Raw genomic sequence first — 24894 nt, forward strand, 5'->3', positions numbered from 1 at the left:
GTGTAATCAGCAAAGTTGGTGAGGGTACACTCTGGTCCATCATCCAGATCATTAATGATAATGTTGAACAGGACTGGATCCAGTATTGACCCCTGGGGTACATTGCTAGTCACTGACCTCCAAATAGACTTTATACCACTGATGACCTTCCCCTGAGCTCAGCTGTTCAGCCAGTTTTAAATCCACCTCATTGTCTGCTCCTCCAGCCCATGTTTCATCAACTTGTCTATGAGAATCTTATGGGAGACAGTGTCAAAAGCCTTCCTGAAGTCTAGTTAAAAGATGTCCACTGCTCTCCTCTTATCTACCAAGCCAGTCTTAGAAGTTTATCAAGTTGGTCAAGCATGACTTCCCCTTGGTGAATCCACATTAACTATTCCTGATGATTTTCTTGTCCTTTATGTGCCTGGAAATGGTTTCCAGGTTTAGCTGCTCTGTCACCTTACAATCATAGAATCGCAGAATGGTTTGGGTCAGAAGGTGTCTTTAAAGATCATCTAGTCCACCTCCCCTGCCACAGGCAGGGACATCTTTCACTAGATGAGGTTGCTCAAAACCCCATCCAACCTGACCGTGAACACTTCCAATGATAAGGTATCCACAACTTCTCTGAGCAACCTGTTTCAGTGTCCCATCACCCTCAGCTTCCCAGGGATCAAGGTGAGATTGACCAGCCTGTAGTTCCCTGGGTCCTTCTTGCCCTTCTTGAAGATAGGAGTGACGTTTGCTTTCCTCCAGTCTTCCAGCACTTCTCCCAGTCATCACGATCAATCAAAGATTATTGAGAGTAGCCTCTACAATGACATCAGCCAGCTCCCTCAGCACTCATGGGTATATCCCATCAAGACCCATCGATTTCTGTATGCTCAGTTTGCTGAAGCATTCCCTGACCTGATCCCCTTCTACAAAGGGTGTGTGTTCCTTGCTTCAGACTTCTCCACATTGTCTGGGACCTGTGATTCCTGAAGGCCAGTCTTGCTAACAAAGACTGAGGCAAAGAAGGCATTTGATACCTCAAACTTTTCCATGTCCTGTGTCACCAGGACCCTTGCCCCACTCAGCAGTGGGCCCACATTTTCCCTAGCCTTCCTTTTTTTCCTTATGTACTTACAGAAGCTCTTCTTGTTGCTCTTGACGTGACTCACCAGACTCAATTTCAGACCTTGGCTTTTCTAACCATGCGTCTCCATGCTTGGCCAGTGTCTTTATATTCCTCTCAAGTTACCTGGCTCATCATCCATCCCCAGGCAGAGCCCATGCATTCCAACTGTGCAGCTCCACCTCCGCATCTTCCTGGCCTGTGCTTCCTAAAGGGCCTGTGTCTCTCTCTCCATTGCAACTACGCAAGCCGTCACACCCTGTCTCTGTGATTCCAACAAGATCATGGCCGTGCACAGAGGTCTCCAATTCCTTGTGTTTATTCTCCATGCTACATGCATCAGTGTACAGGCACTTCAGAGCCTCACCCGGCATGCTGATTTCCCAGAAAGGATCTGGAATGGTGCCTTGAAAGCATTTGCTTGCTTACATACAAATGCTTGAGGTGACCCCACATAAGCCCTGTTTTGTTGATTATGTGTTTCCTTTCATTCGCATCAGCTCTTGGCTTGTCAGCCATGTCTATCTCTCCTTCTCAAGGCTGATAGTAATTCTGTCTCTCCCTGTTTTTCCTAGTTTAAAGCCCTTTGAATAAAGATTGAGTTTAAATAAAGATTGGATACTGTATTCTGCGAAGAGAGGAAAATAGAAAGACATTTACAATAACTTTCTGCATAATTTTCTGCATCGTTTGTGTGTGTTTCCTGGTCTGAAAAGGAAATAAAATGGGTTCTGTAAAAGGGGGACTAAAAAATGGGTACTGTAAAAGCATTCATTTGATCTGCAATCCTTCAAGACTTTTCCTAGAGCCAGCTCTGGCTCTGGAAATGCCAGAGAACAAGGTGTAAATGCAGCGGGGAGATGGAGCTGATCACTGCAGAACAAGTCCATGTTTTACAATATCAGTGGTTTGTGTTGCAAAAGCCAGAGCTCCAGGAGGTATGTGGAGAAGCTGTGACAATTCAGACAGGCTCACAATCTTCTGCTGCAGCTCAGCAGAGTCAGTGAAAACAGCTGTCGCTGGGCTGGGACCTCTCCTTTCCCCCATGAAGTACTTGCATGTTAGATAAAAAACAGGAGAGTTCTTTACTTTGTACTACTGGCCTCATCATTCTGTTGTATGCAAAATACTTGGCTCTTACATGTTTCCTGTTTGAGGTTTTATTCTTCTAGCTTCTGAAGCAGTGAAACAACCCTTATTCTGCACCACCGAAATCAGTGGAAGATTTGCAGAATGTAAACATAAAATCAAGTGTGTGATAAATAGGCATCATGCTGTTTTCTGAATTTTGACCATCTCTCAGTGTCACAAGCTGTTGAATTCAGCTTTTTTCAAAAAACAGAAATTCAGTCGTCATTAAAGATATTTATTTATTTCTAAGATATCCTGCTGTTATGGAATTATCATCTCTTAAAGCTCTTCAAAGAATTAAGAGTTGTTTTAAATCTTGTAACTGCTCCAAATGCAAGGCATATTCAGAGTTGACTGTCTTTTGTAACTTAAAGACACACAAAGAAATTGCTGATTTTTAAATTAATTGTGTTTAAGTACCTGAAATACCAAACCTCCTAAATCAAAAGACTTAGGATATATACCAAACCCTAATAATGACAATTCACTCACCTGCCTGTGCTTCTTCTCTGCAAAAATGGAAAAATGAACAAAAATGGACACATGGAAATTATGCCAATCAATATGTAGAATCATAGAATGGTTGGGGTTGGAAGGGACCTTAAAGATCATCTAATTCCAACCCTCCTGCCATAGGGAGGGACACCTTCCTCTACATCAGGTTGCTCAAAGCCTCATCCAACCTGGTCTTCAACACCCCCAGGGATGGGGCATTCACAGCTCCTCAATGTAATGACAAAATCTTTAAACTTGTAAGACAGGAGTTACAAACTGTATAGAACAGGGGAGAATAGAACCATATAGGTAAATACCTTTAAGAAAAGATGTGGAGTGAAAAGTTATTACTCAATGGAAAAGTGCAAATGAAATAAAGTTGGTTTTAATGCAAGACATTTCCTAAATGACTGAACTTCCACAAAGATGTACTTTAACACTGATGCCATCATTAGCATTTTCTGATGCACAGAGAAAACAAAGGCATGCAGAACTTATGAAAACATATGTTTATATTAGCAGGATATAGGATATACAATTAGTCAGTTGTTTTTCTTTTGATTTTTGTTTGCAGATTCTTTTCACAATTACTTTCTGGCTACTGCTTAGGCAGCACCTCACTGAACAGAAAGCACTTCAGCTAAAAGAAGCTACTTTATCTGAGGTCAAAGTTGGAAGTGAAGAAAATGAAGAAACAGGTAAAGCCACATCCAATTTAGTCCTTTAGTCATGGTAGAAGTTCCAGTTACTGTATTTCCGTAACACTGAAAGCAATTAACAAGATACCTATTATTAGCTAAGAAAACTATTGCAAAATCTATGTACAACTATCTCTCGTGATATAAAAATAAAGCGTCTTTGAACTTCAGAAATGCAAATGAAATGAGAATTCTCTTTACTGTTGAACCAAAAAAAACCCGAAGATAATTGAAATGACTCATTTGAGAAATGCCATGGAACTTTCAAATAATCGGTTTACTCCTATGTCACAAACGCAAACCAGCAGATTAATTGCCTTAGGAGTTTAACCACAGGAGAAGAGTTTACATAGGAAAAGTCAGTTGCTAAATTCCTTGGAAGTTGTGTTTGTGCATAAACACTTCTACTAAACCAGAAGTTAAACTACTAACTTCAATAGGAAAATAAGCATTTATGTTTTTAGTGCAAGGGTTCATGTTATCAGAAGCATACCTGAGAGCAAAGTTTGCTGCTTCAGTTTCAGCTCATCTGACAGCTCAGTGGCCACTGAGCACATGTTCCCCCAGACATTTCTTGTCCTTTTCTGTCTCACTGTATGTTGATCTGAACAAGTTCAACTCACTGAAATGGTAGAAAGCCAGTCCAGGCAGCAGTGATGTAGCTTCCTGTTTGAGTTGTTACAATATTTTGTCTCAGTAAAACGTCTGATCAGTGTCAGAGCTGGACAGTGCAAGGATTCACAAGGCAAGAGCTAGGAAAGAGTCTGAGAAGAGGGATAGTGAGTGGGACAAAAGGAGCAGGCAAGCCTTTTGAAGGTGAAGTCTCGATATTATTCTCAATGTGAAGGCAAGCATTATAGCTATGTGCTATGAGTTTGACAAGCCCTGTTATCTGGATACTTGCTCATGTGTGCTTGCTACTAGGGGGACACTTACCCTGCCCTCCACAAACCTTACAAGATTAATAACTGGGAAGTCCTGACCTCTTCACAGGACAAAAGCAGCTTGTCCTTTCCGCAATGGCTCAGGTACAGCAAAAGAAGCTGGAAAAGTGGTAGTTCCTTTGCAAAACAGCAGTGTTAGTGCAGCATTTATATTTTTTAAGCTTGTTCGGTTTTATGTTAATGTTTTCTCTTGCTTGTGGTTTTTGGAGGTAACCACAATGTTCTCTAACGGACAAAACTCAAGATGAGAGATTCAAACTCAAGATGAGAGTTTAAACTTTAAACTCAAGATGAGAGCTTTCTGGTGGAGCTGGTGGTTTCTTTGTTTTCCAGTTTAAAAGGTTTCTTGCCTAGGAGTATAGGTATCGCCATGGGAAGTGTTTCAACTGTTATCCATTATGCAACCCTTAGGCTCTAACTTTCCGCTACAGCTGCCTGCATTTCAGACAAAATGAAGACGGGTGTCTGGTAAGGACATGTAGCTATGCACCATGTGGCTCCAGGAGCAGGTTGAAGCTCATATGAAGTTAAAACTCTTTCTCCTGCTCTGGAGGCATGTATGATTCAGAAATACAGTCTCTTCTGAATATCATGTTTTAAGTTTCTGTGTTGTGTACAGATTTTACTTTTCACCCATTTCAATTCTTACTAAAAGCCCCCAAAACAGACAGAGGCCAAATGTGACTCTGTATTTGCAGAAGAGGAGTTGCAAGAGGGAGAAGTGGCACAAGAACAGGAGGAGGAGAAGGAGGAGGAGGAGGAGGAAGAGGATGATGAGGATGAACAGGATATTATGAAAGTCCTGGGGAAGCTGGTGATGGCTATGTTCATCAAGTACTGGATTTACGTCTGTGGGGGCATGTTCTTCTTTGTCAGCTTTGAGGGTAGAATTGTCATGTACAAAATCATCTATATGGTACTGTTCCTCTTCTGTGTGGCCCTCTATCAGGTAAGCAAGAACTGTGTTAACTAAATTTTGTTCTTGACTACAGTGATTCATATTTTTAACTTGGTAATTAAGTGGCTCCAAAAAAGAATTTGTAAACAGTGTGTTTGTTCTTTAGTTAGATACAACATAGTAAGATCATTTGAAGGGATTAAGAATTCTCCTTTGGTTTTTGGTTATAGTGGCAGGCAAAGTGCACATAAATTAGATGCATACAATGTACACCTCTGCTCTGGGACTCTGCCTCACATCACCATGATCTTTGGAATCTGTGTGGGAAAATTCTGGGCCTGTGCATGTCCTACTTAGCCACCAGTTTTTGTGACAACTGATTCACGCAGCTTTCACAACCCAACGAGCATGTAGTTCCTCTCCTCCTGGACTTTCATCACCTATATGATGAAACTGACTGACTGACCCTGTCCCTGGCCTTTATGTCCATGGCCATACTCCAATGGTCATTTTTACACAAAAGTGTGTACTTGAGTACATGTGTATCAGGAGTAAAAACTGTATCTCAAAGAACTGTGGCTGCTCTTGGGTAAGCATTGTTTACCTCAGGCCAGCTAGGAAAAATAGTATTTTTAGTCTTTGTTTGCCAGGACGGCGTTGTCAGTATTTTTGTCAGTGTCTGCCTTCAGCTTGTTTCAACATCTTTAGCATGTGATTTTCAGGTGCACTATGAATGGTGGAGAAGGATTTTAAAATACTTTTGGATGTCAGTGGTTGTTTACACGATGTTGGTACTTATCTTCATCTATACATACCAGTTTGAGTCGTTCCCTGGGTTATGGAAGAACATGACAGGCCTAGATGAAAATAAGTAAGTGTTTTTCTTTAATTTCTTATTTTGTTTGGACTTTTGAGTTCAGTATGGTGGAATGAGAGCAGTCTTCTTTCTTGTGTGGGAAGAACATCATGACACCATCCCCAAGCATAGCTGACCTGGCTCAGCAATGAAGCCATAGATTTATTTATGTAACGATAGAGATGAGCATGAGAGAGGCTCAAAGATATTTCTTGTGCGCCCAAGGCCTTGGCGCCAGTCCTGTTTGCAATACAGTGCAAATGCTTCTCTCTACCTGTGACCATAGGAATAAGATCTGGGAGGAGATTAAGGGTAGATTTGCAGGATGTCTGGAGCTGATGAAGGTGGACATGCCTTCCTGCTAATAAGGAGAGCTGTGTTTCTTCCTGATCATGATGTGTTGGGCATTTCTCAACAGGAGCTTACATGAGAGAGTCTATGCAATATGAGTGGATCTGCAGTGCAAGACTTTCAATCAGAGCAAATTCATCCGGTTCGAGAGATCTGTGGCGGTGTTGGTTCATTTGACTCTGTACATTTACAGTATCTCTCTACATTACTGAGTCCAAATGCAAGATATTTGCATTGTAAAACTTACTGATTTAGAAGAATTTTAAAAACTAAAATCACATAACAAGTACCAGCCCCTTATTTCCTATTGCAAACAATTTTGTAAAAATGTCTCATGACAACAAAATATTTTGTTGTGAAAAGGTGGCTTAGTGGCTTACTTTTTTTTTTCCAGACTAGAGGACCTTGGCTTAAAACAGTTTTCTGTGGCTGAACTATTCACACGCATCTTTATCCCCACGTCCTTCCTGCTGGCGTGTATCTTACACCTTCACTATTTCCATGATCGATTTCTCCAGCTCACTGATTTAAAAGCTGTAACCAGCAAACAGGACAACACTATTTACAGGTAAAGAAACAAAATAAATTGAGCTATTGACTATCTATATGAAAATGCTGTTTCTGACTGTCTTGTAATGCTCACTTTTCATTAGATGTCATTCTCCTTTGCAATGAGTACCTCGCTTAAAAAGAAGGTGCTCAGTATCCAGCACCCTGCTAAACAAACAACAACCAAAGTATCTGTTTTTCCTCATTTTTCTCCACACACTGAGGTTTTTCATTTTGGGGTACATTTTCGAAGGTACTAGTGGTATTTATGTGTTTATCTCATTGACTTTGACCTTTAATGGGAGCTAGATGCTTAATTGCTATGTGTGCCTTTTTATAAGTCCTTATGTGGTAGAAGAACATTTGTGTTCCTTATCGTCAGTGCATGAGAATAAGCTCTACTTTTATAGAATGCTTCTGGTTTCTGTGTTTAAATAATTGCTAAAACCAGAACAAGTCAAACTTGACAAAATTTCCTAACAATGTTGTGGGCTTTTTTAAACTTATCTTTTTAAATGACTGTTTGCATAATAACTTTTTGGTTTGCTTTTCTTGAATTGCTAAACGCAATGGTAGATTCAAGGGCCCTTTGAAATGGCCTGTGATCAAACTTTCTTTGCCCATAGCAGACTTCTCGTGCAGCAACAGGTGCATGTTAACATCTCTGAACTGGGCAATCAAGCCCTGAAACTGGAGCCCATATAGGTGTCTGAGCTGAAATGGGGGTCGTTCCTGGGCTGAGGCATTTGGGGGAATGAATTACAGTTTGCAGTAACTGTGTGAGCTCTTTTTTAGCCCAAACACTTTGCAATTGTACTGAGTAAAGTAGAAACAGCTTCCAGTTTCTCTCCTAGTGCAATCTAGTAGGCACAAAAGGATAAAAAACAACCCCAAGGCACTCCCAGGACTTAGATGAATTCGTGGTACAGTACGCTCTGCCTGTGAAACCACTACTTGCAAATCTTTCTATTATACATGAAAGATACAAAAATATTATACAGCTCTCCAAATGTTGGCATGAAGAGAATCACTGTGACTAGAGTCACATCATCCCCAAAGGATGGAATCACAAAATCCTTTCAATTGTCTTGTTGAGAGCAAAAAATTTTGCCAGGACTAAATAGCCTTGAGATACAGTGCTGAAAGTAGACATTCCTTGTCGCACCGAGCTTTTCACTACAGTAAAGTGGCAGGTGAAGAGGATTGTGATATCATTAGCTTTTTTATCTTGCTACTTTAATGCTATATTGTTAAGTTTAAGTGTATACTAGATTGTATTGAGCTGTCAGATAAGTACCTAGATATTTTTAACTCTTAAATTTGGTGTATGTGCTACATTTGCCGTTTTGCAGTGTTTCGAGATCACAATTATCACGTATATCATTTGTTCCTCCTCAGAAACCTTCACGAGTATGTTCAATAGCCAAATCAGAACACTTTTTCTGGTTTGTACTACCATGAACACTCCCTGATATATGAAGATCCATGCGACAAATCAGTACTGAGGATCAGCTGACTTTATAGTTCAAAGCTTTAGGATGAGAGCTCAGCTGACATTTATATTGATGGTGTGTAAAGCTGGATAAGAGCTAGCACAACAATCAGCTCCAGCTTAACAGTAATGCTAGTTGCAGAAACAATTAAAACACAGATTAAAGACTCTTATGTATATATGCAATTTTCTTACAAAGCCACTAAAACTTAATTTTCCCTTTTGCTTTGAAAACACTAACATTCACTCAAGAGCTAGTTCACCTTTCAAAACTGCTTTTATGCTGCTTCTTTTGCATTGAACAAAAAATTTTAAATAAAGAAACTGAACCTTAATTTTGAGTAATGACACAAAACTCAATCCTTTTAATAGCAGACTTGTTAAAACAACCACAGTGGGTGAGAGCTAGTCATGAAAGTAATAGAGAAAGCAGCTACAGTTTCTCCTTCTGCCCCTGAAGTGCCATATATGATTATGGTGTTATGTTTGTGTCTAACTGAATGACAGTCCTGCTAAAATGACAGAGACTGTTCATGTGTTGAGATGCTGCTTCACATGAGAAAGTTTGCAGAGTAAGTTCAAGAGTAAGGCTCTGCCAGCTGCAAATAGAGAGGACAGAAACTGACACACTGAGACACTTCTCACTATTTATAAAGGTGCTTTATAAAGATCAATTTTACATCTGCAAGAGATAGAAAAATCCTTTGATTAGGACTTCCCAAGCCCATTTCCTTGCAGCACCATGAATTATGGTATGGCAGAGATAAAGATTGTGAGGCAGATAATTTCGATGGTATGATGCTCCATTATAATCACCTTTAAAATAAAAACAAAAAGAAGCAAAGTAGCTATTTTTGAAAATATGCAGAATATTCTGTGGCTTACTTGAGATAAAGCAGTAGAGGCTGTTCTCACGTGAAAAGAACCTGCAGTTCTAACTGAAGTTACATACAATCTAAACGTCAAAATGTTGCATTTATAAGCTTCCTAGACTTTTCACTGCATGGTGTATGTTAAGCTTTCAGATTGTGCTTTGTTATGACAATGTGTCTCTCTTGGTAAACAGGAAGGTGCATTCATTCCTATTTAATGGTTTCCTTCTCTCTCTCTCTAATTCATTTCCCATTTTCATCTCATGCATTCTTGTGCTTTCATCTCCCACCTCATAGCCATGCCAAAGTCAATGGCCGTGTTTATCTGATAATTAATAGGTGGGTACTTCAGTTCTTCCTTTCCTCTAAAACAAATACACCTTAACTTTTTTGGTACTTCTTAATTGCCTTTAAACAAAGTATGTTCTTGCTGCACAGTACTGTGAAGTAAGCAGGGAGAGAATGTTGCTCAGGTATTGTAGTCTCCTAAAGCTGGTGAAGCAGTTAATACATCTCTCCTGCATATGTATATGTTGTGAGTTCATCTCCCAGCTGGGAATTCTTCTCTTGAACTTTGCCCATGCCTCAATACAAGAGTAATTGGTGCTATTTGTAATTGGCTGCAGACAACAGACTTGGTTGAGGAGGCTCGTTTATCTACCTTTTGTTTGTGCATGGAAAGATGCATGCTTGCTTGTGCACACAGACACATGTCCTCGTCTTCCTCACAAGCACCTAAGAAAGGAAATTTGAAGACCAGGTCAATTAAACGTGCAGTACGTATTATGAGTTTGTACAGACTGAGATTTCCTGATTCAGAGACAGAAACGGAACATGCAGTACATGGAAACAGCTGCGTGCTAAGGATGTTCATTCATAGGCTGAGCTGGGTGCTGCAGTATCCAAACTACAAAAGCCCGTATTGCCATTGTCGTCATCCCTTTATAAACAACGTCTTGAAAACACTTCCATAAAATAGATTTCTTTCAAAATATTTGACTGGAGTAAATGTGGGCTTTTGTTTAATCAGGTCCGAGAATAGAAGGACTTCTGAGTTTGTTGTTGCTACTGAATATAAACAGAAAAGCCGAGAAAATCCCTTGTTTAGATATTTGTGTCTACCTGCTCTAACAAGAAGTTAATTTATGTGTCATGTTCACGCACCTTCTTCAAGTGTCATCACATAGTTTACGCCAGGGTTCTGAAAAGTTCACGAGAGCTGGAAACCTGGTCTGTAGGAAGGCTGTGTGTCAGGGAGCAGCAAGGGCAGGCAAGCCGTGAATTGATGGGCACAGCCAGGAGGCAAGGCTGGGCTCTCTCCCACGGGGAAAAAGGAACGATAGTCATCAGCTGAAGGTGAGGATCCAGTCTGGAGACGGTAGCCAGGGTCAGCCACAGCCTGGGGAGCTCCCAGCAAGTCCCCAGAGATGAGCCAGATCGGAGGTGAAGGCAGGGAGTCAGCCTGTGCGTCAGGCGCAGTGTCAGGGAGGCATGGGAGCAGGCGCAGACCCAGCTGCAGCGCAACCGCGACCTAGGGACAAGAGCCTCAGCATGAAAGCAGCTCCCAAAGGAAGGAGAGGGACCCCTGGCACTGAGACTGCCTGGCCTGCACACACCCCAACACAGAGCAGCCAGCCTGGCCATGGATGCAGGCAGCAAAATCAGCTGCAGCTCAGGGAAAACGCTTGGGGTGCTGCCAATAGAGTTATGGCACTGTGTGCTTGGTTTGAATCTTGCACACTACATATTCGGAAGATGGATCACTCATGTTCTGCAGAGTGGAAAGCTTTCTGTTGTTAAGGCTGTGCTTGACAGATACTTGAGAAATTGTTTTGACCCAGAAGGTTTCAAGCAATTCATAAGCTCTGTTAGAGGCAAAAGATGCTTCATAATGCATCCAGTAAAATGTTATTAATTAATCTTCTGCTTTAGCAAATTACAAATAGGTGAAAGTACTAGAGTCCAGCAAGGACATGGGGCACATGCCTGGTTTGAGTGCCTTTGAAATTGCTTTGATGCCTAAAACTAAATCTGCTAGTATAGTTCTTGTTATTGATACCCTATTTAATGAATTTGAGGATAGGAAGTGCTCTCGGTTAAAAACATTAGTGGCTGTACCTTCTGGGCTTGTTGTCTGCATTATTATTTAGCTATTTTTCTTCCTAAGTATCAGACACAATACCTTTGTGTTATTTCTGATAATTTCCCACCAGTATATGCTTTCCAACTTGAAGTTACACCTGACTAGCCGTGAAGCCTGTGTGGATAGCTTGTCTTAGATGTTCTAAACCAGTGCAGTTTTTGTATCCTTATATCTCAGTGCTGTCTGTTACATGATATCATGGAATCTTGTAGTTAAAAAAAAAAAAAGACGAACAATAATAGCAATAGCAATAAATGAGGAGGTTTGAGAAGAAAGATTCCAAGTAGACTGACTTTTCGAACAGCAGGCAAAGCTTTTTATCAAGCCTTGGATCTCCTGAGCACATGGCCCTGGGCTCAAGCCTACTGATGTCAGTAGAACTAAGCACCAACATACTGAAAACTAAGCTCATACTGATGCTTTATCAGGTATATATACTGCATGTACCCATCTTTATAACCCCATCAACTTCTGGATCTCCCAGATACGAATGGGAGTTATATGAATATGAGAAAGGTGAGTCATCTCATACAAAATCCTATAGGGTTATTGTGTTTCTGTCCAGTCTACACTGAGGTAAGTCAGTAAGTCGTTGATTTACACCAGTGTGAATGTAGGTTTTTCAGTTACAGAAGTCAGTTGGGAAGATGACTCATCAAAGTCAATGCAATTGTACATGAGCAAAACCTATCTAATTGTATGGATACTTTCATTTCATTGGGCATTGCCTTTTAAATGGGCTCTGATGATCTATAGTAACTGGGAATCTCCATAACATTTGAACTTAACTGAAAATTCATTCTCTCTTCTTTATACATGACCCTCCTGTTTGTACATTATTAGAGTTTTAGGTAGATATGCAAAGTTAGATTATGTCACGTTAGGGAATATTATTGCTTAGTCATTTTACAGAGATATGAATATCCTTTTAGTATATAGACTAGCTTAAATATGAAAATAAAGTATATTGGACAAAAAGCCCTATTTTACAGTAGCCAAAGCTACTGAATATATTGTAGAGTATAAGAGATTCTCAGATTATTGAACACTCAGGTTCATCACTCAATCCATGATGAAGGACTTCAGTAATCATTGTCATGAATGCATTTATTCAGTAAGATTATTTGGTGCTTGTTAAACTTCTACCTGTAAACCACCTTTTCTACTTTTCGAGTAACTGCTATGGTAGTTCTACTTCAGGATTGTTTAGTCAAATTTCTGTAATTTTTTCCTCCTTTGAGCCACCAAAGTTTCCGTCTTGAAGAAACTACAGCTTCCAAATATTTGAAAAATAATTCCGCTTTTTTGACTTTCTCATTAAATGCTTAGCCTATGTTTTTATTTTTTCATTATCAGATGGATAAATCTAGATTTTTAGTTTCTCAACCTGTAAAAATCCTGCTTAAAATTGGCAGAATATCCTATCTAACTGGTAATATGCCAGAATTTCACATCATGAAAAATAAATCCCTTAGATGGTAATGTAGCATATTAAAGTTACTTGCATTAGTCCAGGAACAGTCTAACAAGTGCTTGAAAGTATGCTGAGTGTAGCAATTTCAATAGCATAACTAAACATTTGGTGACTTGATCATATAGATATGAGCTTGCCCAAAGGAGACTTTATTGCAAGAGCTGTATTCAAAGGGACTATTTATGGCATTAAGTGCTGTGCTAAGTAAAGCATATGGAATCAGGGAATTAGGAAAAACAGGGTTTATGCAAATATGGGAGGTGAGTACTCACAGCACAGCTGGGAGAAAAGAAAGAAATGTCTGAAGCCATAAAGGAATGTCTCTTTTCTCAGTAAAGAAAAGATATATACTGAATAAATGTGAAAAAAAAAATGGCATCATGGCAATAGTGAAATACTGTTTCTATGTTAAATCAGTCATATCCCAGTTTCAGTAGTCTGAAAATTACTAATAGATTTAGTAAGAGACAGTTACACATCTACGAAAAATTTTCTGTGGAATGTGGAAAAGAGAGAGAATGAATGGCACTCTCAAAGACAGACATGATAAAATATACTGAAGCCACAGACATGGAATTTTTGCTTTTCTTTGTTCCCAGGCTTATAGCTGGAAGAAAATTTGCAAATTCCTTGGCTTCCCAGCTGCATCTTTCAATTGAAAGAAGGTGGAAATGCGTTTACAGTAATCAGTCAGATACTTCTGATGATTCAGCTGCATTATTGGCAGCATGGTAGAGCATTGACCATGTTTAGCACTGGTGTAAATAGGTTGCCCCCTTTCCATCTGTGCTGCAATTCCGTGTTTCTTTATAGAAGCGCCCTGTGAATGTCATGATGGCATGCTCTTGGCATCAGAAGGCTTCTGCAGATGGAGCAGGAGAATGCTTTATGACTTGCAATGTAGCATGACGTATTTGTCAATGACCTTCTTCTGTAACCCCTCTGTTCTCATCTCCCTTTTTCTTTCTGTTCCAATTACTTTGAGCAGCCTCAAGAAAAAAATACCAAACCACCAAAATGAGTAAGTCCCCTATGAAGTCATGAAATGTTTCCTCTTAAACAATGTCATTTCATGCTTCTACATCTTAAACTCTGACCATTTTCTCCGGTGGGGAAAATGTCAAGTTTAAGTGTCAATACCACTCATTACTAACTAACCATTAGTATCTGAGTGAGAAGTAGTTACTAATACATTCCAACTCAATTTGCAGTGTGTGTTTGGAGAAAGTACCAGAATCATTAACTTTTCCACTTCTAAGGCATTTTCCATGAACGTTGTTTTTTTTTTTTCTAATTATACATCTTGAAAAAGAAAAAAACTACAATGTCATTACTGCTCAGTTTGCTGACATGCTACTATTTACCAACAGACTGGTACACCAAGACGGAAGCCTGCCTGACATAACTATGATGAACTTAACAGCCAGCAGAGAAAAGGAAGAGGATAAAATGCTGGAAGAGGCTGGTGAGAAAAGAATGGAAGAGCCAGAGGGGGAGGGAGGGAAAGGGAGGGTCGAAAAAGAAGAGGAAGAAAAGGAAGATGAGGACAAGGAAGATGATGATGATGATGACGAAGACAACGAATCAGTGGAAGAAGAAACTACAGGTAAGCTCTGCAGATTGCAAATTTTACCTTCCTCAGCCTTAATTAACAGTTTCAACAGATGATTCATTCTTGGTCATCCCTGCTCACTTCAATCATCAGGTTTTCCTTCTAATTTTACATACAGTCTTTGCCAAAAGAACCTGAACTGAGCAGATGGCTACTTGTCAATTATTCAACAGGCTACAGTCTCTTCTAAAGAAAGATCTTACTGTTTCTGTAGGATGCTAAGAGGGTGAAAACAAAAGAAACCCCACCTCTTTCTTCTAGGTGGTCTGGATTGGATTACTAGCAGGTAACCCCAAATCCCAAGAACTCCTTTTGAGTGGAATCTCTTTATAATAAAGAAAATACACATACATATTTAATCTCTGATACTGCATGCTTTCAAGGCACTCCACTCCAGAAGTCCCAATGGCTTTACTTCATTATTCATGTGCACATTAGTGTCATATTTTTCACTTCTGGATATGGAATGTGTAATTGATGCCAGATGAACATAAAAATGCTTAAGGGCTTACATGGGTAAGACTGATGTTGTCATCCTTGGTATTGCTAAGATGAACTCCTAATGTGAATTATGTCTGTATCTCAGTTTGCAATATGAGCCATGAGTGAAAACCAGGGAAGAGCATTTAACACCCAAGGAAGCTGTATTGTTTGGAAATGACCTTACCACAGATTTAGTTGCTCATGCCAATATTCACAGGACTGTGACACATAAATAGAGACAAGGTCTTTGTCAAGGCAAAATGGCAGCACATCTGGCTTAGCTGCCCTAGGGAAGTGAAGCTGAAACTATTTACCATTCCTGGCTGGGACATCTTCCCTCACAGAGGTGTTCCTGGGCCATGGAAACCTTTCTTGGCCAGCTCTCTTGCAGTCTATCAGGGGTGATGAGTTTGTTGCACTCTGGCCATCCTTACATGCTGGAAGGGTTTGGGGACAGAGGCCAGCTGGTGGAGTTTACCCTGTGCAGTGACATGTGGAAGCAGGGAAGTGGGGACCTGCAACCTTCTCCCTGGGGCCCCTTCTGCACCACAGCGAGAGGGGCTTGGCAATAGCACAAGGTGCTGCTTGCCATGTGGGATCTATCTTTAAGCTGTACATGCATTTATTTCTACCAAAGAGTTATATAATTTTCGTATAGCCATGTGGCTGGAGTTTTGACATTATTTTAAATGTTCATGTGTGCAGACTTTATTACACAATGATGTACAATTTTTCAATGGATGCAGTCAGGCCTATATTTTATCCCTGTGCACGTAGTGCCTGGACCTGCTAGACAGAGCTCGCTACAGTACCTTATCTGCCTGCTCCGCTTAACTGGCACTGTCTGGATATACCTTGCATGGTGGCAACACTGTAAACTAAAATAAAGGCAGCGAAAGAATAAGTGAGAACATCTAATTCTATAAATAAAGACTTTCTTTAAATACACTCATTGCACCTATAAAAGCACACATGTAAGGTTAGAGTCGTATAGCTTAATTAATTTGTTAAGTATAATTGTGAACTTATGGAATTTACATCACTCAGCATTTTTATTAAGATTTTCTAAGTTGTGGTTGGAGAAAAAGGACAGAAGAGAAAAAAAAAAAACAAAACAGAATTTGGTTATAAGGTATTCCAAAGGTCTGGTTTTTCATGCAAGTGTGCATGTGTTCTTCACATAGATATGCATGGAATAATCATCTTGGTTTGCTCTCTATATAAAATAACCAGATAAGTTGAAATAATTACATACAGAAGCTGGTAACTTCTTTACATTTTTACTAGCTTAGACAGTGATGTGTTTTGGTGTCACTTGCAAACATTTCCATCTCTGATGTTAACTGTAAGAATGTTCTCACAGCATGCAAAATTCTTCCTAATCTCCAAAGTGCTTCTGAAACGCCTAATACAGTGTGAAGACTTTATACTAATACGTACCAGCCTGGTGAAACAGTTTTATAGCCAGCCCACAAGCAAAGACAGCACTTAGAGAGCACTGTTCACCATATTTATTGTCATATATACTCATATGTATAGAAGTTGCCGCATGCTTGCTCACTAGGATATTATTTGTGAGGATGGCTTTTTTAGAAAAATGTTGTCTGCAGAGGATTACTTTCACCCAACTTCAGGGTCTTAACTTGCTAAATCTCCCTTTTCAACTGAGAGAAATATTCAACTGGACTACAGTTTGCCTTGCCTGTTTTAGATGTCTGTCCTGGGATGGCACAAATCACACTCTAGGAGAGCGTACTGCTTGCAAGACAGTTTAAGATAACTCTGACATAGGAAGACATCTATAATACAGCTGTCTAAACCCATGTGACAGGAATCCTACTCCTAGTGTGCATGGATCTCTTCCAGGTTGGCTGAAAAACTTCCTGAACAGTAGTTGTCCGTACTTTCTGAAAACAGACTGGGTCCATAGCTTCCAAACATTGAACAAAATCCTATTCTTTCTGAGCTGGATAAGGGCCAGGGCTGGAGTGTCTCAAATCTAGTTCCTGGATGAGATCCCTAAGCTTAAGTCCAAAGATACTGGATGAAAATGGAGCCCCAGAAAGGCTCTGCTAGACAGGAATAAAAGCAGAATTAGCAAGGGAAGCCACCAGCACCACTTTTGAAGTGAGGAATCCTTCCAGTGAATGTAGGTCAGAAGAGAGATCACCACTGCTAAGTGAGTCTCAACCCCATTTTGTCTTAGTTAACCACTGAGCCATACCTTTAACCTCCTTCTTGTCTTACTCTAAGGCCTAGAAGAGAAGACGTAGAAAGCTTGTTGTTGCCTAGTGGAGCATTCCTTTTTATAGAGACCTTCTGTTTCTCTCCTCCCAATGGTTCTGCTTAAACATCTCTGCAGACTTAAGGAACAAATGGCATCTGGTGATTGACCGCCTTACAGTGCTGTTTTTGAAATTCCTGGAGTATTTTCATAAGATGCAAGTCTTTGTGTGGTGGTTATTGGAGCTGCACATCATCAAGATCGTTTCCTCTTATATCATCTGGGTCACAGTGAAAGAGGCAAGTAAACACCTGCTGTCAGAATCTTACATGTGGTGGAGGTTTGTCAGCATCTGCTGTGCAGTGGCACACCCAAGTGCAGGGAGATGCCTTCCTTAAGCCAGACCTCATTGAAACCGTAGGATCCAACTGGGCTTGTAATATTCTCTCTGCCTAGATATTCTCAGCCCTCCCCTTCTCCCCAGATATTAAGATTTTGCTAGTCTCTTTGGACTCAAGAGATGTAATCCCTCCCCTGCTTAAGCTGGTTATGGGCATCATCCAGGGATGGAGGGTATGGAAAAGGGTTGGGAAGGAACATCTAGGAAAATTACTTAAACTGAGTCTGGTGCTGAAGAAACAGCAACATGGAACTATGCCTAAAGAAAAAGGGGGCTACACTTTTAGCTGTGCCTTTGGTGTGGGCAGTATGAGTTCTCTACCTGACATAACCATTCCTTGAACAAGGTAGTAAGACAGGATTCACTAGAAAAACAGAATAAGAAATCCTTTTTCTCACATCTCTGGGAGGAAAAAAGGTCAAGATGATGAAGGTAGATTCCATAGACACATGAATCTGTATCATCTCTTCTTTGTTTCGTGTGTGCTAAAGCAGCAAAACTAGCATATGGTCCTCTGTTTTTCATGTCTCCTTGTAGGGTGGGTATGCAGTTTTGTGGGTCTAACAGTATTAATATTATGTAGGAGACCAAGTTCTTCCTAAACCGACTGTTAAATTTTTCCTTCTTCATTTACCACTTTGTGTCTGTGTTATTGTGAATATTGTAATTTTTTTCCACTATTTTTCTCACAATTTCTCTATGTCCCTTTCTTTTGAATTATTTTTTTTAATTACTATGGAGAAGGTCAGACTTTCTCAGTTCTCTTGTTACTCCATGTAATTTCCATACTGTTTTTATGTTTTCAGGTGTCTCTGTTTAACTTTGTGTTTTTAATTACCTGGGCTCTTGCTTTGCCATATGCTCAGTTTCGCCCATTGGCATCAAGTATCTGCACTGTTTGGACATGTGTGATTATTGTCTGCAAAATGTTGTACCAGCTCACATCTATTGATCCCAGCACTTTTTCCAGTAACTGTACATTGGTGAGTACAAGTGTGTATTAAAAAGATTTGACTGCTGCCTTCTTCAATGAAGAAGAGCAAAAGGAAGCATATGAAGTTCTGAAAACTACAGTTCACCTGATGTGTTGTTGTTCATTGTCGTTCCCTCCCCAAGCAGCCTTAAACTCATTTTTCATAAACTGTTGCATTTTCTTTTTAGCCAGGAGAGAATGAAACTAAGGTCAATTTAGAAGAACTCAAAACATCAGTCCTCTACAGTGGGCCAGTTGATCCTGCAGAGTGGGTTGGATTGAGGAAGTCCTATCCCTTGCTTGTGTACTTAAGGGTAACTTCTTTAATTATCTGTATTGAGATATTTTCTTATTTGTGATGAAATCAGGAATGTCTTTGAAATAAATAATCTGCCACACAAAAAAATGTAATGCAAGCCATTGAAACAGGAAAGTACAAAGGGGAAGAGACAGGAGAAAGCCATGTCTATTACACAGGGCATTTCCAGAAGGGATTCAGTACCAGTTATGATAATCTGCATGTAGAAGTATGGCTGTCTGACTCTACCATCTGTTAAAAGCACTCTAAGAAATGTGATATTTAAGAACTCTAAGTAATTAAGAGGTACATAGCTTTCAGGTACCAGAGGACTGATGAGTCTGATTGGAGTAATTGCCTTGAATGACACTGTGTGCTGCAGGCAGTTAATTTTTCTAAGTGCTTATTCCTTAGCCATAGCTTAGAATATATGATGAGTTAAGGGAATAATTCATTCAGACTCTAGTAAATGGATGTCTTTTGTTTTTCTCCTTATTTTTGGTTGATGCCTGTGAGCAATATTTTATTATTACTGTCTTGATTAAAAAACCCGACTTACAATTAAAATGTGCAAACTCCTGAGGCAAACCTTGCATGTCTCTTCTTAATTTAAAGGTTCTCCAAAATTTTGTATACACAGTTTGAGGTTGTCATAAATTTGTTGACTGAACAACAGCAAGTTTTGATCTAACTAGGTTTATTCCTCATTTCTTCCCTGAGAGCTTACCTCTGTGTGCTTTGTTTGTATAGGGAAGACCTGCCAAGTTCTGGAGGTCAATGTATCAGGCCCTGGTAGTGCCTCTGCCTCTCACTTGCTTAGCCATGTGTCTTACACGGTTAAGAATACATGTGGGGAACGGCAATTACTGACCCAAGAGTTCTGCATGGAGAGTGAAGTTACCTAGCATTGTCTGACTTGATGCTTGGAGCTTTACAGCTATAAACAGATAACATTTTGGGATTAGAAATTATTCTAGAAGGGTTTTCATTGAGTTAACAAATAAAATGTCTCCTCTGCATAGAGGAATTAATTTCAGTGCTAGACCTGAATGTGCCAAGCTTCAAGTATTGGTGTGTTTCTGTTATGCTCCTTCAATCACAGACATTCAAAATATCTGCAGTGTTGAAATGAGGAGCCTATCTATGATGGTTTATGTAAAACTCTCCCCAACAAGACTAGGAAGCCAAGGGACAGCAAGCAAAAATAACTTCTTGTCAAAACACCCCAAAACCCAAACAAAAAAAACTAGTGGCACCTGTCTCAGGACATTCTCGTCCCAAATGTTTCTCAGTGAAGAGAGATCTAGAGATTACATCTTCACCTTCAGTTACGGCTTCCTCGAGGGAATTTCCCTGAACTGGTCTCTTTAAACAAATTTTGAGGTTGGTTAATACCTCTCTTCTATTGAGCATAGGGCAGATCTCCCTTCTGAGAGAAAAAAAAAATCACTTCAGAGCTCCTCAAGACTGCATCCCAGTCAGTCTGGCTTTGGGACAGAAGGAGCTGTGCCTGAGTGAAGACTGGCAGATAGACTGTTCATTTAAAAGAGTATCCATGATACATTTGCACTACCCAGCATCCCTGCAGTTTTAGGAAGTTAATGTTTGCCAGCTGAACCCCTGCAGATGACTGTGTATGCTTGTATCCTCTGTCTCCTGTAATGCAAAGCAGAAGTATGGTCATAGAATCATAAAATCATAGAATAGTTTGGGTTGGAAGGCACCTCAAAGATCATCTAGTTCCAAGCCCCCTGCCATGGGAAGGGACACCTTCCACTAGGCAAGGTTGCTCAAAGTCTCATCCAACCTGACCTTGAACACTTCCAGGGATGAGGCATCCACAGCTTCTCTGGGCAATCTGTTCCAGTGCCTCACCATGCTCAGAGCTTAGATCTAATCTAAATCTACCCTCTTTCTGTTTAAAGCCATTGCCCCTTGACTATCACTAAACGCCCTTGTAAAAAGTCCCTCTCCAGCTTTCCTGTAGGTCCCTTTAAGTACTGGAAGGCTGCTAGAAGGTCTTCCCAGAGCCTTCTCTTCTGCAGGCTGAACTACCCCAACTCTCTCAGCCTGTCTCTGTAGGAGAGGTTCTCCAGCCTTCTGATCATCTTTGTGGCCCTGCTGTGGACTCACTCCAATGGGTCCCGGTCCTTCTTATGTTGGCCTAAGAACTGAATGCAGTACTACTCCAAGTACTACTACCAAGGGGTCTCACGAGAGCAGAGTAGAGGGGCAGAATCACCTCCCTCGACCTGCTGGCCACGCTTCTTTTGATGTAGCCCAGGACATGGTTGGCTTTCTGGGCTGGAAATGAACATTGCTGGCTTGTTGTTGAACATCTCATTAACCAGGACCCCCAAGTTCTTCTCCTCAGGGCTGCTCTCAATCCATTTTCTTCCCAGCCTCTATTTGTGATTGGGATTGCCCTGACCCATGTTCATGACTTTAAGATAATGATATCTTAAGAGAAGCTATGAAATATGAGAGGGCATGTGGATGAGTCCATGCATTTTCCCTGCCCTCTTTTTCCACAACTAGTGTTCATTATAGTATTTTTTAATGAATGTCTTGAATGTATCATCTGGATGTCAGTATGTTTCATCAAAGTCCAAGTAGTGGTAGAAACCTTGCTTTGTTTCAATGATAGTAGCTGTGAATAGGTGCCAGCACATCCTGGAACGCAGTAGTGCTCAGTGCTAACATCCGTTTGAGTATTCATAGGTTTATGCTTATCAGAAAATTTTATAGTTTCCTGTGGTTTTGATTTTTATTTAATATTCTTCTTATTGTGTCTCCGATAGAATAACTTACTGATGCTGGCTATTCTGGCTTTTGAAGTTACAATCTACCGTCATCAAGAGTACTATAGATGTCGAAATAACCTTACCGCACCTGTGACTAAAACCATTTTCCATGATATTACAAGAGCACATCTGGATGATGGATTGGTAAACTGTGTCAAGTATTTCATAAATTATTTCTTCTACAAGTTTGGTTTGGAGGTAAATCACTATATATTCTTTTTCTTTAGAATATCATTCCTAACCTTTTGATTGTGTTATTTTTGAATACTAGCTTGAACTGTGTTTGACAGCTGGATGCTTCTTAGTCATCTTGTTGCTATAGCTGTTAGCAATCTGCAGGAGCAAGAGCTCCAGGGAAGACTATTGCTGCTTTGTGCCACTAGTGTAAGAAAAAGTTCTTTCTCCAAAGAACTTTTCAGTGAACAAGAAACACACTGAAAATTAGGAGAGGCAGGTACAAAGGAGTGAAGGGATTTTTCTGAAGATCCATGATGTATCCTAAACATCTGGTAGGTGTCCTATTTAATAGAAGACCTGCTTGTCTGTTTGCCAAGCATCAGTGGCCCAGACTGCTGGGGTTTAAGCTCTGCTAATGTATTCCTTGTATCTGCTTCACCCAATCTGAAAGCAGAACATCAGAATTGAACCTGCCTAGAAAACAAGCTATCGCTGAACAAGTGCTGAAAAAAAAAAAAACAAACCAAACCAACCAACCAACCAAACAAAAAAACCCTTCATCTCTGTTCCTTTATCTCGTCTGTTTGTTCACAGACACATGAAATGTACTTTCAAAAATGTTCATAGAAATAGTGACTTTTCAAAAATTTCTATGGCTATCTGCAGAAGGCAACTCCTAGGCTAATGCATCTCAAATATAATCATAATGGTGCTCTTGACTTATCTATTAAACACTACTGCCTCTTGCTACTCATAAACAGAGCAAACTGTTCACTAACAGTCTGAGGATTAAGGAGGAGTGAAAATTAAAATTAATCAGCAAGCTGTTTCCTTTGGGAAATAAATTTAAACTCATCCTAACCTGAGGAGAGAGAAAATCAAAATAGTGAAGTACATGGAATAAATGATTCACTATGAATTATTCCCTAAGTTTGAAAACGTGCTTCGTGGCATTGTGTGAGGGGATTGCTGTAAGTGGAGCCAGAGAGCAGAAAGTCTCTGGGATGCAGAGCCTTTAGAAGAATGGAGAACTAAAGCTGCCTTACAGCAATTGACTGGATTTGTCTATAGCCAATAGAGGTTGTAAGGTCTAAATCCCTTTACTTTTTGTCTGGTTCCCACATGAGGATACACTTTACTTGTTATTCTTAACAGTTCCTCTTCTTTTTCACATCTGTAAGTGCTATCAAAATATATGGCTGTGTAATACGTACTTTGCTTGGCAACAATCATGACATTTCAGGGATAGGTTACTGTGACAACACTGTTTCCATGCTGTATCTTTAGATATCACATAATGGAAACCTATTTTACTGCTTTATTCACACAGTTGACACTCATAGAAGAGTATCGAACATTTGGGGCATTGGAGTGGGGTGGGAGAGGTTGCTGTTGGAGAGATACAAACTGTTTTAGCATGTTGGTTTGCTCAGGGTTCCTGCAGTCAGCCCCAGCTCATGTCCAAGCATCCTGTCAATATCCAGAATAGTTTATCATTGTTGCATTGACTAGCTATCAGGTTGCAAATGTTGCTTCTGTTTCTTTACTTCTTTTCCAGACCTGTTTTCTTCTATCAGTGAATGTGATTGGTCAACGAATGGATTTTTATGCCATGATTCATGCCTTCTGGCTGATTGCTGTATTGTATCGACGTAGAAGAAAAGCTATTGCAGAGATCTGGCCAAAATACTGCTGTTTTCTGGCATGCATCATTATGTTCCAGTACTTCCTTTGCATTGGCATCCCACCTGCTCCTTGTAAAGGTAAGGACACTTACCCTTTGTGGACAGTTGCTGTGGCTTGATTTTACATAATAGTGCTGGGAAGCTGGTAAGTATTCAGAAGAAAAGAATGAAGCACTTATTATAAAGTACTGATTACATTTTTGCATGCTTCTGTCATACAGACTATCCATGGAGAAGTGGTAATGCCAACTTCAACTCTAACATCATAAAGTGGTTATACTTTCCAGACTTCATTGTGAGACCAAACCCTGTCTTCCTTGTCTGTAAGTATCTTAGCACATAGTTGTGAAGTGTTTACGTGTCCTTTGCTTAAAACATCTGTACAGCCTTTTATTTACTCTTTGGTAGCAAGCTGACATATTCTGTGGGAGACTGAATACTAAGTGTAGCTTTTTATGTAGTAGAAAAATTCAAAGAATTAATAAGTGGCATCCAAAAGTATGAATTATTTCCTCTTTTCTATTTTATTCCTCAATAAAAATCACAGAAGATGACAGGCAAAAAACCTAAATAAATTAATAAATTCAAATTGATGTTAAACACATTGAAAATAGCACAGTCTTGGAGGTTCAAAGTGTGGGAAAACAGTTTGGTAACTACATTACAGTATATCGCCACCACTTCCTACTCCTAAGTTGGTAACTGAATTCTTCCTTGCAACCACTGCTTTCTCCTAGATGATTTCATGTTGCTGCTGTGTGCATCCTTACAAAGGCAGACATTTGAGGATGAAAACAAAGCTGCAGTACGAATCATGGCTGGAGACAATGTGGAAATTTGCATGAATCTTGACGCAGCTTCTTTTAGCCAGCATAATCCTGTTCCTGACTTCATTCACTGTCGGTAAGAACTGAATCTTGAATGCTTAGAAAATACAGCATTTCATTTTTGTAAAGTTCTCAAGCGTGAAAGTAACTCTCACAGCTTCCAATTTTACTTAGAACTTATATTCATGTATGTTCCCATTTCAAAACATACCTTTTACTACTATACGAGACAGCAGATAGTTAGCTTCTGGGTAATCAGCTTCTAGTTTAGAAAGGGACAGATGAAAACAAGTCTTCCTAACACGCCTGACTGTTTTAAGTGCTCCCCAGAGGGATGTTCAGTGATAAATTTGCCTGAAAACATGTATTGCCTCCATGAATGCCCTGTGGGACAGTGTTTATGGTGGAC

The 24894-nt window shown here is 40.0% G+C and overlaps 1 protein-coding gene across 3 annotated transcripts in view; it reads left to right on the forward strand.

Annotated features, from left to right (window-relative positions):
- Positions 1–24894, forward strand: part of PIEZO2 (piezo type mechanosensitive ion channel component 2) — a 319421-nt gene that overhangs the window by 232541 nt on the left and 61986 nt on the right. For 2 of the 3 annotated variants that reach the window (XM_086609196.1, XM_086609197.1), the window contains exons 14-27: positions 3300–3423; positions 5066–5316; positions 5988–6136; positions 6867–7040; positions 9683–9724; positions 13991–14023; positions 14373–14608; positions 17460–17620; positions 18528–18704; positions 18883–19008; positions 21794–21994; positions 23532–23736; positions 23880–23981; positions 24396–24561. In XM_086609196.1, coding sequence (XP_086465322.1) covers positions 3300–3423; positions 5066–5316; positions 5988–6136; positions 6867–7040; positions 9683–9724; positions 13991–14023; positions 14373–14608; positions 17460–17620; positions 18528–18704; positions 18883–19008; positions 21794–21994; positions 23532–23736; positions 23880–23981; positions 24396–24561 — 2147 coding nt within the window. The remainder of the gene's footprint in view (positions 1–3299; positions 3424–5065; positions 5317–5987; positions 6137–6866; positions 7041–9682; positions 9725–13990; positions 14024–14372; positions 14609–17459; positions 17621–18527; positions 18705–18882; positions 19009–21793; positions 21995–23531; positions 23737–23879; positions 23982–24395; positions 24562–24894) is intronic. The other variant, XM_086609198.1, reaches the window with a different exon arrangement.

This window comes from Tauraco erythrolophus, chromosome 3 (assembly GCF_009769465.1).
Source record: "Tauraco erythrolophus isolate bTauEry1 chromosome 3, bTauEry1.pri, whole genome shotgun sequence".
Classification (NCBI taxonomy): domain Eukaryota; kingdom Metazoa; phylum Chordata; class Aves; order Musophagiformes; family Musophagidae; genus Tauraco; species Tauraco erythrolophus.